The sequence below is a fragment of the Onychomys torridus genome, chromosome 6 (assembly GCF_903995425.1).
Source record: "Onychomys torridus chromosome 6, mOncTor1.1, whole genome shotgun sequence".
Classification (NCBI taxonomy): domain Eukaryota; kingdom Metazoa; phylum Chordata; class Mammalia; order Rodentia; family Cricetidae; genus Onychomys; species Onychomys torridus.
The window spans coordinates 113373935-113392842 of record NC_050448.1 but is presented as its reverse complement, the minus strand read 5'-3'; the positions used below and the strand labels follow the sequence as shown (position 1 = coordinate 113392842).

At 41.2% G+C, this 18908-nt stretch overlaps 1 protein-coding gene across 2 annotated transcripts; it reads right to left on the bottom strand.

Moving 5' to 3' along the window:
- Positions 1-395: 395 nt before the first annotated feature.
- On the bottom strand, positions 396-10619 carry Adh1c (alcohol dehydrogenase 1C (class I), gamma polypeptide). Of its 2 annotated transcripts, XM_036191536.1 has the most exons (9): positions 10481-10619; positions 8676-8777; positions 7971-8109; positions 5712-5799; positions 5401-5620; positions 3967-4227; positions 2885-3020; positions 1486-1624; positions 691-846 (listed from the first exon to the last, which is right to left on the bottom strand). In XM_036191536.1, exons 1-9 carry the CDS (start codon positions 10601-10603, stop codon positions 822-824), a joined length of 1233 nt encoding a protein of 410 aa, XP_036047429.1. In that variant the 5' UTR covers positions 10604-10619; the 3' UTR covers positions 691-821. The 2 variants fall into 2 exon arrangements, with proteins under 2 accessions (XP_036047430.1, XP_036047429.1); XM_036191537.1 differs by lacking the exons at positions 7971-8109; positions 10481-10619 and having other exon boundaries at positions 396-846; positions 8676-8732.
- Positions 10620-18908: the final 8289 nt, after the last annotated feature.

Below are 18908 nucleotides of genomic sequence, written 5' to 3'. Positions count from 1 at the left end.
ATCTCACCATTTTCTCTTTTTATGCAATGATCCACTTCTTGGATACTGTTAGATATTTGACAGACAGCATTTAATGTGCCTGGATAAAGTTGTCATTTTAGCCTTTATAGGGAGTTCTCAGTATGGTTACAACAGCATGGAGTAACAGAATGGCTGATAAGTGACTTAAGAAACAAGTGCCAGCTTGTTCTTTCTTCAGCTCTGGAATAACATTCTCAGAACTGTGGCTCTCTAGCCCTACCACAGCTTGTTAATACCAGAAGAATAACTTGGAGCCCATCCTCCAATCTCACCCCCACCCCCCCCCCCGTACTATTTCTGGAGGTGCTGAGTCGTTATTTCAGACTTGCTTTTATTTAGCAGTTACATTTTCACTGGCATGCTGTGGTGTTTACTCCATTCTCATTCATTTCCTAAAGAAGAAAGTACAGACAGAAAGTGTCAGGAAGGCTGAGAACATAGGTCGTCCTGTGTGACCTAGGGTAGGAAGATCTCTCTGTTCCACTGAATTTCAGTGACTGCAGATTCCAGAGAGTAAAGAACGCAAGATGTCACAAGACACACTGTCCCCAGCAGGAAAGACGCCCTAGGTCAATCAAGTAAGAAGGAAGACTTGGTGCCCTCCAGTTCCCCAGCTGATGGTGTGGTAGCTCTTGCTTGTGGTTGAAAACAATTTCATAAAAAATTCAGTTTCTTGTGGAACGCTTACATGAGTACTTTATTGGCAGTGTCTCTAAGGAACAAAATTAACACTGTGATATGGCTGGTGCTGTGATTCAGTGGGGTGGTTGAGTCAGGAGTAGGAAGGCATCAATATGGTCTCAGAACGTCAGGACAGTACGGATACTGAAATACAAAATATAAGATGTTGTTTCCACATTTCCAAAATTCACAGTCCCCATGTGAATGAATAAAGAATATGTTATGAGTCTCAGTGAAAATCCATCCAGGTTCACAACTATCCCATACCCATCCTTGTGACCATGGTCAAGTCTAGAAATGGGCAAGCCACTTTTTTCTGGTCTCTCTTGCCTTCTCTCCAGCTCTAAACTCACAGAACATCTTAATATGACTGCCATTTCTATTTTGGTCTTAAGTTAGCATTCTTAAATAATATTGAAAGTCTGCATGCCTGGTGTAAGATGTAACAGTGGGTAATGACAGGCATTTCATTCTCGCTGTTTGCCATATACTTTGTAGAAGATTTTAGGCATTTTCTCACTTAAACTTCATCCTAAACAGCAGCACTATGAGGCAGGCTATCATATTTTGTCCTTTTTAGAAACTGTGAAGATTGAGGTTTATGTTTGTAAATCACCCTAGGCCATACATCTGTGTGCAGAGCCTGAACTGGTTACAGAAGCCAGGCACCCATTTTTGTTCTTTCTGCATTTCTCCATCATTTTTCTGTTAGCCATTTCCCCTACCATAAAAATAATCCTTTTTTCCCTCACCTGCCCCAATACAAATAATCTTAAAGCTTACCTCTTCCCAGCACGAAGCAGGTCAAATGCTTCATTTATTTTTTCAAAAGGTAAAACATGGGTAATTAATGGCTCCAGTGGAAACTTGTTAGTCATAAAGTCAGTCACAAGTTTAGGGACAGAATCTTTACTCTTAAAGCCTGAAAGGAGAACAGCATCACCATGAGATCCAGCCAGGGGCAGGGAGGAGACTTAGATAGGAACCTTTCCAAAGAAACCAAATTTCACAAAAGTGCGGTAGTCCACAGGCTACCACCTGAGCAACAGATGGGGGGGGGGGGGCTCAAACACATTCTGCATTGCATTAACATTCTTATAATATGCTGCACTGATAAGCAGGGTCCCTGGCTAATGAAGGCAGCTTTTTAGTTCTTTTCTTCTAGAGAAGTTATATTGCAGACATGTATACCCAAAGTAAGGGAGCTGTCCAAATTTAGGACATGATTGGAGGCATAAATTACTGCCGTGGGTTTTCTGCATCCTATGAGGCATTTTGAGGCCTCACAAAGACATGAGCCAGAAAAGCCCCAGCTAGTTTGTGGAGACACAGAGAAGGCTGTCTTGGGATTTCCTGTGCTAGCTCTTGGTACAATGAGAACAGTGATTTTCATGTTCCATGATTTTTATAAAACCTGACCTTTGCTGTTACCAAAGGAAAGAAATTCTGAAAAAAGAATTTGATCCTCAAAGCTGGGGAGGTGGCTCAGTTAATAAAGTTCCTTTTTGTTGGTTTGTTTGTTTCTGACATAATATTTTTATTGATTATCTGGGAATTTCACATAATGCACCCTAATTAAACTCACTTCCCAGCCCTCCCAGCTCCACCTTCAACCCTTGTGACATCTCCCAATGGAAAAAAAATATGCCAAGCCCAATTTGTGTTGCCTATATCCTCACTGGAGCATGGTCAAACTCCCAGTGGCCAGTCCCTTAAAGAAAACTGAGTCCTTCCCCACCTCTACCCCCACCAGAAGCCACCAACTGTGAGGAGCTACACTTCAGCATCCCCATCACAATTTTTAAGAGTTCTCTTCAATGGCTGCCTGTCTGGACTGTTACTTTCAGGGGCAGGGGCAGAGGTGGGGAAGATGGTGTAACAGCAGCTGAATTTCATCTCCAGAATAAAAAGCAAAAACCAGCAACAATAAACAGCTGATTGAGTTCTAGAAGAGCTTGTAATTCCAGGTAATTTCCAGAGAGGAAACTGGTGAATTCCTGGGACTGGCTGGCCAGGAAGGCTAGCCTGACAGTGAGTCACTGTGACCCTGGGGTCTCAAAGAACAAGGCAAATGGTTCCCGAGTAATGACATCAAATGTTCTCTGGCCTCCACACTCATCCACATGTCCACCTTGACACACAGAACACGTATAGAACTTGATTCTTAGCTGTCAATACATACCACCAAATATTGCTCCTTTCCAGGTTCTTCCCATCAGTAGCAACATGGGGTTCACAGAGAGGCTTTGGGCATTAGGGGGCACCCCCACAATGACACTTACACCACATGCTGCATGGCAGCTTAACAAGGAAGAAATCTGGAATAAAAACAATATTTAAAGTGGATTCTCTTGTGGTACATGTTTCATGATATGCAGTTTCATGTCATATGAAGAAATATACAGAAAGATTTTTTGAATGAAAGAGTGGATGAATGAATTTATGTTTAATTCTTCCTTATAAAGTAATACAGAAGCAATTCTCATTGTGGGCGTGTAAAGTCTGGGTCCTCCAAGGAGAATATTGTTCCCTCATCACATAACTTCCAGGCAATCTAGGAGTTGGTTAATTCACTTTTCCTTTGTCCAGTAATTATAATTTTGTACTTTTATTTTGTACTTTGCCCATTAAATGCAATTTTTATATTAATTACAAGCTTGTACTCTGAGCCAGAAATTTTGATGTAATGATGACTACATCAGAAGCTGTCTCTTATCCACGTCAAACTCCCTTTTAATGAGTCCCAGTCTGGTGCTTATATCAAGGATGGGCATGTTTTAAGTGGCTAGGCCTCCAAAGTATGCATTGGTTTTACATTATCCTATTATATGCAGACATCCAGGAAGTTTTCACCTTTCCATTGGTTTTTGTTTTTTAAACATTCTATGGTAAAGAAGGATTCACAATCCTCAAAGATACATGATTACTGGTCTTTTGATTTTGAAATACGACATTTAAAAAAACCAGATGTCCTCAGAACAGGTGACTATCAGACCTTTGAATATCGAATCAACTGACAACCCAATTTAAGATGAGTAAACAGGGAAACAGCAAGTGACTCACAGGAGGAGGGTTATTACTTGAGGCAACTTTGTAGAACTGACAAAATGAAAGGCTTATCTTAACGCTAAATTAAGTAATCAGAGTAGGACACAGGAGACAGAAAACTGCCACTCAAAGGCAGCTTTCTCTATGAGGTTTTGCTGTCTAGAGTACATTATCGATGGCAGAAGGACAGATCTCAAGGCATGCCACAGAACATACCATGGTGTCAAGTCGACCGACTACTTCAAAGGAAAAGTCCACCCCTCCATCTGTCATTTCCTGCAGTACTTCCTGGATGGGCTTGCTATAGTCTAGAGGGTTGATGCACTCAGTTGCACCCAGTTCTTTGGCCTTCTTAAACTTGTCTTTGTTGATGTCCACAGCGATGATTCTGGCTGCTCCTGCTGTTTTACAGCCAATGATGACAGACAGACCAACACCTCCAAGGCCAAACACAGCACAGGTGGAGCCTGGGGTCACCTATATTTCCAGAAAACGAGAAAGATGGACCAAACAGTGATTACTAGGAAGTATTCCATGCTGTACAAGGCCCCTTGCTTTGTCCTCTCTTGTGGTTACTCAGACCCTCTGCTAGCCAAACCTCTTCTGGCTACAGTTGCATGAAGGGGGGTACATTATTGGCTCTCAAAATTTGCTCTATTTTAGACATGTCTGGAGAGTTTTTCTCCCCTCAGGATCCAGTAACAGCTTCTGCCAATTAATTGGAATTTCTGCAGCTGGAACCCCATCCCTATTCCAATGGAAAACCCAGTTGAGAACAGCTGTACTGGACAAGCTTTGAACTCGACATAGAAATGACTTTCAAGGGCCACACAGTAACATTTTACACATACACAAAAGCAATTTGTATAAATGAAACAAATGATCACAGTTACTCCAGGAGACTACACTGTAATCCAACTCCCTTCTATCCTTAATTCCTTGTTTCACTGACTTTCAGGCTTCACAACCAGGGTAATGAGAGCAGAATTCAGCTGGGAAGCATTCAGAAGTCATCTCTGGCTTAAAGCAATAGGAAAACGGATATGAAACTTTAAAAAATAAAACATGAGACCAAAGTAATCTTTGTGGGGCTTTAAGCCTGAAGTTTTAAAGAAGCAAATGAAAAGTACTGAAACAAAAGCTGTATTTTAATAATAATGATTGAAATCCATAATCACAAGTACCCCTGGCTTGCACATAAGCTTACTCAGGCCTCCTGTTTAAACAGATAAGCCACTTCGGCTTGTTTTAGAAATAACAGTGACACATCTCTGCTTTATAAATCTCCCACTTGTCCAAAATGGCCAGGCTTGCCAGGTTCTGCTCTTTAAAACATGTTCAGTGTATCTTGGGACTGGGACCTAACAGAAATTTGCACATGTAAAATGCTACAGCTCAAGAGCTATCTATATAAGTTTCAATAATTTCTATGAGAGACCAGTTTCTCTTTGGGAACTAGCCAGAACTAGGTGCATATTATTATAGAGCTTTTCCTCACTTTTCTTGAGTATGTGGAGTGAATTCTCGCTGGAGTTGGAGAGGCTTATTTCTCTTTTATAAAAGCACCCTCTGATGCCTGTGAGCAATTGCTTCCCCTTTGGTCCCAACACTATGCATGTAGCTTAGTCCATGGGCCACTGTCCATCCTACCTTGGCGACTTTGACAGCAGAGCCATAACCAGTTGAAAACCCACAGCCAATGAGGCAGACTTTCTCTAGTGGTGAAGCCGCATCGATTTTAGCCACTGCCATCTCATCTACTACAGTGTACTGGGAGAAAGTGCTGGTGCTGATGAAGTTGTGAATTGCCTTCCCCCTGCAGGTGAACCTGCTGGTGCCATCAAGCATCATCCCCCGAGGCTTCGTCAAACTGCCCAGAGAAACACAGGCATACAAAGGACATGAGACAGAATAAAACCAGTGTGCAAACTAATTGTGCAATAAGACAGTAAGAAACCTACTCATTTTTCATACAGAAGTTGTATTCTGGGTGCTTGCAAATCCTGCATTTTCCACACTGGGGAGAAAAGAGTGGGATGACTTTATCACCTGGAGGGGAACAAGAAAATGACTTGAATTAATAAGGCAAGAACATGAAGCTTACATGTAGAGAAGTATGTCTTTGAAAGGTCTCCAAGAGATAGGGCCCCACCACACTATGTCGTGCATGGGTCATTGCCTCCCAGCCTTGCTATTCATCCAGGTTTATATGTACCTGAAGATTCCCAAAGAGAAAAAGGAAATGTAAAAGCAGCCATTTCCAATAATCAGCAGCTAACTTTTGTTATGTGTGTGCTCCAGTTTCTCTTGGGGGCTTTGCACATGTTAGCCTAATCAAACCTTGGGTACTCTCACTGCTAAGTAAAAATAGATACCTTAGTTGCAATGAGTTGCTAACTTCCCATTAGATGTTGGAGAGATCTGATATTTTGTAGAATAGTTACAATAAAACTAAAATAAAACCAAATACAAAATGAGAAGTATTTTATAATAAAAATAAAACAAAGCCAGGCAGTGGTGGCACATCCCTTTAATCCCAGCACTTGGGAGTCAGAGCTAGGCGGATCTCTGTGAGTTGGAGGCCACCCTGGTCTATAGAGTGAGATCTAGGACAGGAACCAAAACTACACAGAGAAACCCTGTCTTGAAAAACCAAACATAAAAATAAATAAATAAAATAAAACAAATTAAACTTGGTGTTAAGATAAAATTAAAATGAGAATCTTGATAGCTACTGTTTTACTTTTTAAAAAGTTTTTTTTAACATTTCATTATTATTATTATTATTATTATTATTATTATTAAGAGATTTCTATTCATTTTACATACCAAACACAGATCACCCTTTTCTCCTTCCCCCCAACCTACCCTGGGTATGCCATTTGTGTGTGGGTGCCCTTGAAGGCCAGCAGAGGGCGTTGGGTGCCCTGTAGCTGGAGTTACAGGTGATTGTGAATCGTCCAACTGGGTACTTTAGAAGAGCAGGATGTGGCTTTAACCACTGAATCATTTCTCCATCGCCTAGGTTTTGGCTTTTCAAAGTGACTATGTCTCTCTTATGAAATGAATACTTTAAAAAATAATCTTAGTTATTTCTTGAGGAAGCATAATAAAATGTGACAAAGATGTGACAATTTGCTTTGAAAATCTCAGTTCTTAAAAATGAATTAGATATTTTCCCTAAGAAATAAAAGGTGACTTTTAAAAAGATAATTATTTATTAATCATTGATTTTTCAGCTATAGACAAAGCATTCTGAAAAGTAAAGGTATCATTTTACTGTTAGTTTTTTTCAACTAAAGGAAATACCAAAAGCTTAACTCAAGCAAGACTGGGTCTTTTCTTGTTTTCTGATTATTTGGAATGGAAGAGAAGTCTCATTGTATTGGCTAAAGTGGTCTTTTTGGAGATGGACATAATTTTTGTTTTTAAATCACATATGCTACCTATGCTATTGAACCAAATTAATGGCTTGATTATTATGTTTTATAGATAAAATGAATGTGGGATGACACCATGGAGGATTTATTTTTACTCACCCTTTACCTCCAGAAAATACAACATTAAAATAAAAATATAAGTAATGTGCAACCTACCACCTTCAGCTACAATTAGTGTTAATAAAAAGGTATTTATGTTTGGAGGCCTTTAGCTATGCTTTTCCCTCTGGTTTCCTCTGATATATTTTTTTTCTGTATTCAAGAAGGAAGCATATATAGGAGAAGAAGAAGCCATCATGTTGACGCAATGTGGTTAAATGTAGGACATCCCGCAAGAGAGACATCCCGCAAGACAGGCATCCCGCAAGAGAGGCATCCTGCAAGAGAGGCATCCCGCAAGAGAGGCAAGCAGTCGGGTCTCTGAACTCAGCACCAAACAGCTTCCATACATCTAGACATTCAGAACCTGAACCTATATGTTTTGCTCTTGCCCCATTTGTAAGTCTGTTTGGGTCTTGAAAGTCTATGGTGCTCAGAGACACTAAAGCAGAAGTCAGCAGATTGTGAACTCCATTCTTATGGGCACGGTGCTTCCTGATCGTCACATTGGAGACTCTAACTTGGCGGCTGACATCCAGTAGATAACATATAGATGTTGAAAGAGGAAAGGCATGATTGGATGTGACAGGACTGAGGCACGTGGAGGAGGAGACTCCTCTTTTGGGGGGTATGCTCTTGGGATCAGAACCAAAACACAAGCCATGAGGGTGAATTCTGTACCTGGTTTTACAGAAGTCACCCCTTCTCCAACGCTCTCCACAATACCAGCTCCCTCATGGCCTAGAATTACAGGAAGAGGTACAACCAGGCTTCCGCTAACCACGTGATCATCTGAGCGGCAGACACCGGTGGCCACCATCTACAGATTAGAGATAAAGTTTACTCAGCCAAGTTTGCAGCCGTGGAGGTTTAACACACCTATTTTGAAATTGTGCTTCTGAGGAGCTTGCTAACAATCCCTAGTGCTTCCAAATTCCAAAGATTCAATTTAGGTCCAAGATTTTCCTGTGAGTTCATCTCTTTTCCCAGTTAAACAGCTTAAACATTAATGATCATCCTGTAAAGTAAGTGACCCTAAAAATGTATTTTATGCAATATATAAAAATGCATGCTGTATTATGGAAATAGAAATAAAAAATGAGCACCAAGAAATGACCTAATATTAATTGCTTTGGGAATCAAGATGTTTAGCACTTTACAAACACATAAACATTTTAAAAAAGTTTTCAGGGATTATGTTAAACGTACTTTTTAGTCACTTCAAACTTTTAGCAGCTGATATCAATAGCTTGCCTTAGCAACAGATTAATTCATCGGCAGGATAATTGTCTTAAAGGGGCTGTTAATGGATTTTTTGGGTGTGTCTATGGAGCATTTCCTAAGTTTTTCAAACCTAACTTTGTAGACACTGAGAAGGGTCTTTACCTTAATGCGGACTTCATGGGCCTTGGGGGGTGCGACTTCTATGTCCTCGAAGGAGAAAGGCTTATGAGTCTCCCAGAGCACAGCCGCTTTGCACTTGATTACCTGGAAGATAAAGGGTCACTTCAGCTGCAATTAAAGCAATTGTATCCTTTCTATTTTAAATGTAAGGCATCTGTCCCGGCTCTGCCACCCACTGTTACATAGAAACAAACTCTTCTCATTTACAAAGAGTTAAAACTACCCTTAAAAACGTGTGACACCTTAGCCCAAGGTCAGGAAAATGCAACTAAATGTAACACACCACGATGACTTAGTGTAGGCTCTTTCAGGCCATGCTTGCACTGTTTTTTTTTTTTTTTTTTTTTTTTTTTTTTTTTTTTTTTTTTTTTTCTTGATAGTCACTGGTACTGTTCTGGAAAGTATTGTTTCACTGAAATCATTGGGTGTATATTTAATTCTAAGTTATTATTAACAGAACCCAGAACTTTGTGCATTCTAGGCAAGTACTCTATTACAGAATTAACACCCAGGCTGAATATTTCTGAGACAATGTTCTAATACGCAGCCCAGGCTGGCTTTGAACTAGGAACCTTTCTGCCTGGGCCTTCCTAGTGCTGGAATTTTAGGCTTGTTCTACTATGCCTGGCTACGGTGTTATTTTGCTGTTCTAGGCAGTATAAACACAAACCAATGATCGCACACTGCTGTTTTTGCTGCTGCCCCTCAAAGCCTGGTGAATTCACTGTTTCCTTTAACTCTTTCGGTCACTCTTTTTTCCTTACTGCTTTTCTTTGAAATGTCAAATGTCATCCTAAACATACCCAGTCGTGAAAGAAAAGAAAAGGAATTGGAATACTGGCCACTGGCCCCTTCTGTGATTCTCAACCCATCTTTTCAATACCGAATCATGTCACACAGTGTATGCAGAAGCCTCTGCACTTTCCAGCACCCAGTTCTCACTATGAGTTCTTGGGCTTTTGACCCACTCCTAAAATAGCACCTGTGCCAATAGAAACATGGGCTTTTGTAGTTAAGCAATTACATAGCACAGATAACTAATTACACTGAACGGCGCTTGCATGCCTTGGTACCAGACAGGGATGGCATAAGGAAGGTGACTTTATGGAAAACTTAGTAACATATTGTGTATTCTTAGTGTTAACAAGTTGTTCAGTTTCTCTTAGAATTAATTTTATGTAAAAACTGCATTTTTTTTGAAGAAAGAAGAGACTGTTCTATAGAATTTCTAGAAATATTGTGAGTTGTGCTGTTATAGACTCCTCCAAATCACAATTTGAGTGGGAATGTAATCTTACTTGAGTGGGATGATCCTAATGCTGTGAAATCAATCCACCTCTTGTCAGAAATTTTATCTAAAGGTTATGGAGACAGTTTTACTAAGTTCCCCGAGTCAAATTCCTCTTATGAAACTCTTGTCAGACTTAATTTTCTGTTTTCATAAGAAATATATGACTACAAAGAATAGCACGCTATTATATCTTAATATAAATACAGACTCTCCATGAAAGATCTTTTTAAAACTTTCTATTTCCAAAGTAGTCACAGTTGGCTTAGAATAAATTCCTGGTACTGGAAAGTTAATGAGGAGGTGAGGATGCTCCCAGATCTAGAGTCTATGCACTCTTGTTAAAAAGATATTTAGTAGCGCTGTAGTTCAGTGCATATCCTGTGCTATAGCATATGTTACACATTGCGTTTCAATGCATGTTATTGCTAAGTTAGGAATCTGCATCTTTTTGCACATTAATGAGACTATGTTTCCAATAGGAAGGTCTTTTTCTTACTTTTCCGGCTGTGCTCATGCTGTCTGTCCTCACTGTTGGCAGGAGACTGACGAGTCCTGTGAGCTTCTCCCTCCTCCAGTGCACCCAGCTAAGGGTGCACACATCTTTTGTTAGCTGCGGCATCAGCTGATTCCTCACGTGATCTGGCCCTTTATGACACACCCCTTTGTTCACTCTCAGTGCAAGTTAAGTGAAAACCCAGAGCATTGGCCTGTCAAGGAAATCTTGCTCTGGGGATGTGCTGTTGGGCACATTTTGTTTTCATGGGGTTCAACACTTCCTTTCTCATCGGTCTTCCCCTCTCTCAGTCCACTCTTCCTCTTTCTCAGTCAGGTCAGAGGTTTGTTTTCCTTTGCCTACAAAAAGCTGTAAGTTGGAGTCCACATGGTGCACTATAGGGAGGAGAGGTGGTGAAGCAGAGCAGATGGAGTGGACAGACGGAGCTCCAGGGAGGAAGGTTTGGCCCTCATTCCTCTTCAAAGCAGAGAAGCATCCTCAGGTACAGCAAAGGTGCTGAGGCCCCGGTATTCCTGCAGCACACACTCCTGGTCAGCATTGACCAGGAGCCTGTAGCAGGCATGGAGCTGGCCCAGGGGGTGGCAGTCATGAGCAGAGAAGGATTCCACCCCTGCCAAGAGGCTATAATATGCTCTGTTCCTTCCAGCTGAGAGAACATGGACATATCGAACTGCTCTTTGCCATAGTTTCCTTCTTGGCACAGCCATATCTAATGGGAACGGCAGAAGTCACAAAGCCAGCACAGCTGCTTGACAAAGATCCAGCAGAGCTGAGCTGCATGATGACTGACCTGTCGCTTTTGGTTTTGATCTTCCCCTGTTGCATAATTGAGGCACTTTTAATGTTTGTACAATTTGCTGATAATGGATTGATGGAAAATTCCTTATGAATCATTTATGCCTTCTCCCAGGAATGCTGCTTCTAAGCTTACCCAGGGAAGTCCTGAATATACTATCTCCCCCCCCCCACTTTGAGAGAGATATCCTTATCTACTTGAAGGTCTTCCTTATGCCTTGGAGGTTGTGACACATAAAGAATCCAGAGGTCTCTTTATGAGGCTATGTGACATTCTTGAAACATTTGTCCATGTACTTACTCAGGAACAAGGTAATAAAAACAAAGTAAACTTGAAAAGGTCAACAAGATTTGGTGGGCTAGAGGAGTTGCCCACAGATCAGATTGCAAGCCTCTTCCCATTGTACACTCAGGCAATTATGTGGCATGTACAGCAACAAAGTCAAAGGACAACAGAGTGCCAGGATTAGACATATAAAAAATTCTATAGAGGTATAAAATATAAGCATTGTATAATGCTAGAATTTGAAGAATAACTGCAGCAGTTTTGGCCTGAGAAATTTTCTTGGGTACTCTGACCATTAAGAGTTAATAATATACTGCACTGGCAATCTGCTTGGGCTAGCTTGGAAATTTTGTTTTGGTCTTGAAGAGCTACTAGCCTGAGAACAGGCTTTCAGATGCCTTTAGATTCCTAAAAAATTGGGTTATGGACCGGCGGTGGTGGCACACACCTTTAATCCCAGCACTCGGGAGGCAGAGCCAGGTGGATCTCTGTGAGTTCAAGCCCAGCCTGGGCTACCAAGTGAGTTCCAGGAAAGGCACAAAGCTACACAGAGAAACCCTGTCTCAAAAAACAAAAACAAAAACAAAAATTGGGTTATGGGGTTAATGAGTAAAAATGATAACTCTGTTTATCAATGATGTCAAAACTTGAAGGAAAATGAAAACTCCGTTCTGTCATAATTTATCAATGATGACTAAAAGATGAGCAAAAGGAAGTAAAACACATGTCCAAAAGCAAAAATGATATGATCTATGTTTTGGAACAACATGAATCTATCTCTGCTTACTAAATTCTGTATAAATAAAGAAGTAATCTGGCTGTTTGTCAGTCAGACTGCACGATGTTCCTGACTGTCATGCCTGGCTCACTCCTTCCCTTGCTGACCTTACCTTCTCACTGTCCACCTGTCCACCACCACTGGCGATGGCTCCCAGCACCTTCTCTGTAAGATGAGTTAGAACATCACTTCAATGACTGGTGAATGAGTAAAACACTAAGCACATGTGATTATTGTGGAGCCACATAGGTAGGAGACAGCTCAGTGAATTACAGCTACAACTATCGAGCATGAAAAGAAACTCGTGGTACACTGAAGGAGAAAGGCACACAGGGATGCCAGCTGCAGAGTAAGTGCTGGGAGTAAAGGCTGCTTCTGACTGAGGACTCAGAGGAGGCGTGTGGAGAACATACACACGAGGTGGTCTGAAGAATGGTTGTTTTGGCAAATGGGCCAAAAGTCACTTAGGACATCTCCACTGTCCTTTGTTTAATGCCATGAGCTTGGGAACGAGAACATGCATTTGATTTTATTGATTATCACGTCTTCTCCCAACATTGGTGGGTCATAGTACATACCACTCCTTAATTAAACATAGGCGGGCCACACATATACATAGGCATACACTGTACACTTACTTCTGTAGGGTTGTCAAAGAAATAATAATGATGTCTATGTCCAATTTTAATTATACAGGTATAGTCAACTAGAGATCACATGATCTAATCAGGCACCTCTTCCAGAGAATGGCTGTCACCCTCCCCACCCATCTGTGTTTACAATGGTCTGGACAGTAGCCAGGAGTCTAGTAGGCCCAGGGCCCAACACCTTTAAGAGTCCCACTGGATTACTGTGCTTACATAGTAAAGGAAGCACATGGTTTATCTATAAAGCACAGACTTATAAGAAGCGAATGGCTGTCTATTATGCCCCTCAAACTCCAGTGGGCGTTCTGCCTACATGATTACATGATCTTTTAAAATTTTTATTTTTATGTACATTGGTATGGAGGTGTCAGATCCCCCTGGAACTGGAGTTACAAACAGTTGTGAGCTGCCATGTAGGTGCTGGGAATTGAACCCAGATCCTCTGAAAGAGCAGCCAGTATTCTTAACTGCTGAGCCATCTCTCCAGCCTCTTATTACATGATCTTAAGAGCAACATTACATGGAAGGTTTTCTTGACCAGTTTTACAGATGAGGTACAAGAAGTGTTGGGAGTCCCTAATGTCCTTTCTAAGAATCAGGAGTGGAACCTTGGGCAGTCTGGTGCTGAGGAGAGCTTTATGATGTGAACACAGCAGGCAGATCACTAGAACATCAAAGGACAGGGGAGCCTGTATTTTGAACAACTGATTTTAGGGATAATTCATATTTCCTCCCTTCCTCCCTCCCTCCCTCCCCACCTCTGAATGAGCTTTGGTGATAATGCTTCTGTCTTTTGGCTAGAGTCTGTCACTCAGGTGGGTTAGGTGTCCAGTCTGGGTTTGATGTCTAGTTCTGACACCTTCAGGTAAAACAAGAGGACTGAGTTGACTCGAGGGTAGAGAGCCACACTGTCTTACCAGGTGCCATAAGCTAGTCATTGGTAGTGCCAGGACCTTAACACACAGCTCCCTGACTTAGAGAGACATGCTCTTTGTGCTACCAAGAGGGTGTGGAGCAGTCCAAAGTTTATTCAGCTCTTTAGCCACAAAGGTAAATTCGTATTTGTGAAGCTTAAGGGGGAAAAAATACAGATGGCCTGAAGCTCAGATGCCATCCTTGTCCAATTCAGAATTTTGTAGGCCAATGGTTTTGGCAAAGTAATTGTAGCTAATATTTACTTGAAAGATATTTGGGAAAGAAAAGGTCAGGTATTTAGACTTTGTGTGTATGTGTAAAGCATTAAGTATTCTTTAACTGCTGCCAGCAGCAAAAATTCTACTTCCTGGGGCAATGTTCTTAGTCAAGACAAACCAACACCAGACATCAAGAATTTGCTTAACATTTTACTTCGACACTGAAGCCAAAGTTGGTGAGAGAGTGAGTTAGACCTCTCTTTCCCAAGCTTTGACTGTAGCTTGGATCCTGATTCAGACGTAAAGAACATGAAGAGAATGTTGGTAATATTGGTTCACAGACATCACTGCTCAAGGTCTTAGAAATAGTCTCATAGATGCTAAAAAGCAGAGGCAGGCAGGAATCCTCTGCAGTGTTCTGAGCACCGACAAAAAAGATGGTCGTGTTTAGCAGATGTGGAGCAGAATTCTGTAGATCATTCAACAAAAGTTTATGTTGTAGATCAGTGTAGCAAAGGTTTGTGAACACAATCATTCTTAAGGTGGTGCAGAAACAGACGCATGATAGAATATGTTTAATATACTGCAAAAGACAAAACCCCCACAGTTGTAATAATAACATGTAATAGTAATTACATAACAATGTAAAATATAGATGTATTTTGATAATCATTATGTAAGAATAAATGGTGATTTTTTTTCATAGCATAGTGCTATTTCTGTTGATTATCACATTATATCACCATTCACAGCCAAGGTTTATCAGGAGGTTGTTTTATTCAGTTATTTGGTTCCTAGGTGAATGGTGTGTCATGTAGAAAGACCATGGTTTTTTCCACTGCTTTCAAAGTCTTCACTCTTCTGTTAAGATCTTTGATCCATTTTGAATTGGTTATTGTACAAGGAGGAGGATGGTGACTGTAGTTTGATTTGCATATGGTCTCATGGTTTTCCCGGACACATTGGTTGGAGGCTGATTTTTCATTTTGTGTTGTTTTCAGTACTTTTGTTAAAATTCAGTTCACTGTGACCAAGTCATTGTAAAACAAAACAAAAAACCAAACACAGAACTTACTTCAAGGGAAATGTAGTTTATTCTGGAGCCACATGTTAGAATTAGCATAGCCTGGGAGTACAGATATAGGTTACCCCAAATTCTATGTTCCAACATAGTAGCAGTTTCATGAAGTCGTTATGAAAACCAAACAAAGTGCAAATCCAAACAATTTTCAAATGGGTAGGTCAGTCAGGTGGGCTAAAATGGGGTGGGGGTTCTCGAGGCCTCAAGGGTGGTCTGATGATATTCTTGTGTTTGGGGTTGAAGGAAGAAGCGTCTGTTTGTACATTCCAAAAGGATTTACCTACTAGTCACAGGATGTCACAGACACAGGTAGGCAGTAAATGGCCATTTAAAAGGCCAAGATAGCCCAGGAGAATTTGGCTCTGGACCTGAAGTATTATAGCCTCTCCACTATCATTAAAATCTGAATCAATTAACCAGCTTTTGTAGGATGCTCAGTGTAGGCGTGGCTTCTTTGGGGGACTGACAATTACCACCCACCTAGTTTTATTTACACGTTTTCTTTCTTTTTAAAGATTTATTTATTTATGTATATGAGTGCTCTACTTGGGTATAGTGCCTGCATGAGAGAAGAGAGCCTCAGAGAGAGGAGGGCATCTGATCCCATTGTAGATGGTTGTGAGCCACCATGTGGTTGCTGGGAATTGAACTCAGGACTTCTGGAAGAGCAGTTCTTAACCACTGAGCTATCTCTCCAGCCCCATAATCATGTTCTCTTTTCTGGTGGTCTAGGAGTCTGTTTCGTGCCACCACCGTGTTGTTTTTGTTCCTAAGGCTCCGAGGTATGCCTTAAAACAAAGCACTGCTGTGCCTTGAGCGTTGTTTATTTCATCTAGGATTCTTTAGTAACTCAGCATTTTGGGGGTGCTTCCCCATGAGTTTTAGAACCAGTTTTCTAGTTATGTGGAGAATGCCTAGAATCTTGATGAGGGCTTGGTGGTGAGTCTGTCGACTGCTCAAGGCTATTTTAATTTGTCCCCAGATCATTGAAAATTCTGGTTATGATTTCTTATTTTCCTCTTTGTTATTGCCCAAATGTGATGATTCACAAAGTTAGTCCTCAGGCCCTGATATTTTCCCCTCTGCTTGCTCTGGAGAGGCTCTCAACTGAGGTTTTTAAAAGTGATTTATTATGGAGGTGGGGCATCAGTGCCACAGTACACACATGGAGGTCAGAGGACAACTCTGGAATGATTCTCTCTTTGCATCTTTCTGTGGCTGCTGGCTAGTGAGCACAGATATCCAGGCTTTCGCACAGGTGTCTCTGCCTGCTGAGCCATCTCACTGAGTTTTTAAATTTGGATTTATTTATCTTTTCATTTATAAGTTTTTCTTTTCTTTTTTGTTGTTCCTCTTTTTAGAATTTCTAGCTCCTCACTGAATCCTTTTATGTCCTGAATTGTCTTCCTTAATTTATCCAGCTGTTTATTTGTACTATTCCTGAAGTCATTGGTTACTTTTTAAATTGTCTCTTTGAATTTTTTCCAACATAGTATTTTTGTTGATTATTTGGGAATTTATACAATGTACATAGATCACACTCACTTCCCATTCCTCCCAGGTCCGCCCTCCCACCCCTGTGCTCTTCTCCTCAAAAGAAAAAAATCCACCAAGTCCAACTGTTGTTGCCCATGTACCCATTGGATCATGGTCAAACTCCCAGTGGCCAGCCTGTTAAAGTCTTTCCCACTCCCCTACCCCCCAATCCCCACCTGAAGCTATCAACCATGAAGAGCTACACCTCAGTGCTGTGGTGGTATTTTCATTGTGTTCTGACAAATAAAGCTTGCTTGGAGTCAGAGGGTGGAGCTAGCCACTAGCTGACCACAGAGATTTGGAGGACTGTAGACACAGAGGAGACAGGAAGTACTAAGGCGGGGCAGAGAAAGGATCTTGGCCCTTTTGGACAGAGAAATGGTAGCCATAGGAGGCAACTGGTGGCTGCTCCCTGCTTCACTGATCTTTCTTAACCTGATATCTGACTCCTGATTCTTTATTGACAAAGATTAGTTAGATTAACGCTTCATCTGACATCCAAATTTGGGGACATGAATTCATGAGATAGCCACTTGCCTGTGGCTTTGCAGTCACGGGCACCCACTAGAGCTGCATGTAGGAGCTGCATCTACTGGAGCCACTGCACTGCCAACTGGCTTTTCCTTTTCTTCCCCAAGCCCTCTGGGCCAGTCTGAGATTCTCCTGTTGCAGCCTCTCTGCAGCAGTCTCCACAAGCCCCAAACTCCACAGGCACCTGAGCTCCAAACACCACCAGAATTAGTCCTTCACCATGGCCAGCTCTGCCCTGAGGCAGCTCTGTGCTCTCACTTCCAACCCATCACATGTGCTCCTTTGCACATTCCCTAGTGTCTGCCTTTCAGATGGCTGGCTCTTTGGCTCCTTTTCCTCATGTGGGCTGCCCCATGGATCCCCTTCTCAAACTACTGCCACACTAGGGTAGCCTCCTTGACACTGGCTGGGGCAACAGCCACATACTCTCAGCTTACAACTATGAGAGATGAGCAGCAGCTGTCCTCAGCCAGACTATGCACCACCTTTGTTCTCTGCCCAGACCTGCTGTGCAGTGACAGCCAGCATTACACTGTCATTGTTAACAGATTTGGTGAGACAACTTGGAATTCTTAAAGGGGGGGGGGAGAATTAGCTGAGACAGACAGAGAGAGAGAGAGAGAGAGAGAGAGAGAGAGAGAGAGAGAGAGTTTTTTCCCCCACATTTAAAAATGGGAAACAATATTATGATGGAGGGAGTTAAGCCTCTGTATGATTCCACAATGGATAGTTTGAAAATGGAACAATTTAATGAGAGGTTAATTAACTTAGCTAAGATTTACACAATGTCAATTATAATCATTATTGGTTTGGTAATTCTTGTTTTATTCCCTAAAAAAGTTGGTTGATATCAGTGCCAAATTGACTGATAAGATACAGGTCTTAGAAAAAGTTATGACTGATAAATTACAAGCCTTAGAAAAACTTATTAAAACAGATAATAGAGATACTCAGATATAGACAGGAATTTAAAGGAGAACCAACCTCATTAGTACATTATGAAATTAGAGAAGAACAGCCTAAGGTTATAAAAAAAAAAGCCTTAATTTATCCAGTCACCATACAGGAACAACCACCAAATGACAGCTATCCCCAGTGCTGTGTAAGAGCTGACAGGATTCCTGTGGAAATATTAGATTTGAGGAGATTTAAGGAAGCAATTGTCTCATATGGTATGCATTCACCTTTTGTGAGATAGATGTTAAATTCATGGGGAACCAGTAACAGAATTATCCCACAAGACTGGGAAGACTTGGTTACAGCAGTATTGGAACCTGGTTCTCAATTACAGTGGAGGACTTGGTGGAAAGATGAGGTTTGGACCATTGAACAATGAAGTAGGGCTATAGGTACTGAAAATTTTAAAGACCAACTTCTGGGAGAGGGTGATTATGCTGATGTATGAAGACAGTTTATATATGATGAGCACACCTTGGCTCTATGCCATATAGCAGCTTTGAATGCTTGGGATAGAGTTGAAGAAGTCAGAAAGAGAACTGAGTCATTCACTAAAGTTATACAGGGCCCAAAAGAAACCTTCACTGAATTTTTACAAAGATTGACTTCATCTATAAATAGAATGATACCAAATCCAGAAGCTAGACAAATACTAACTGAATCTTT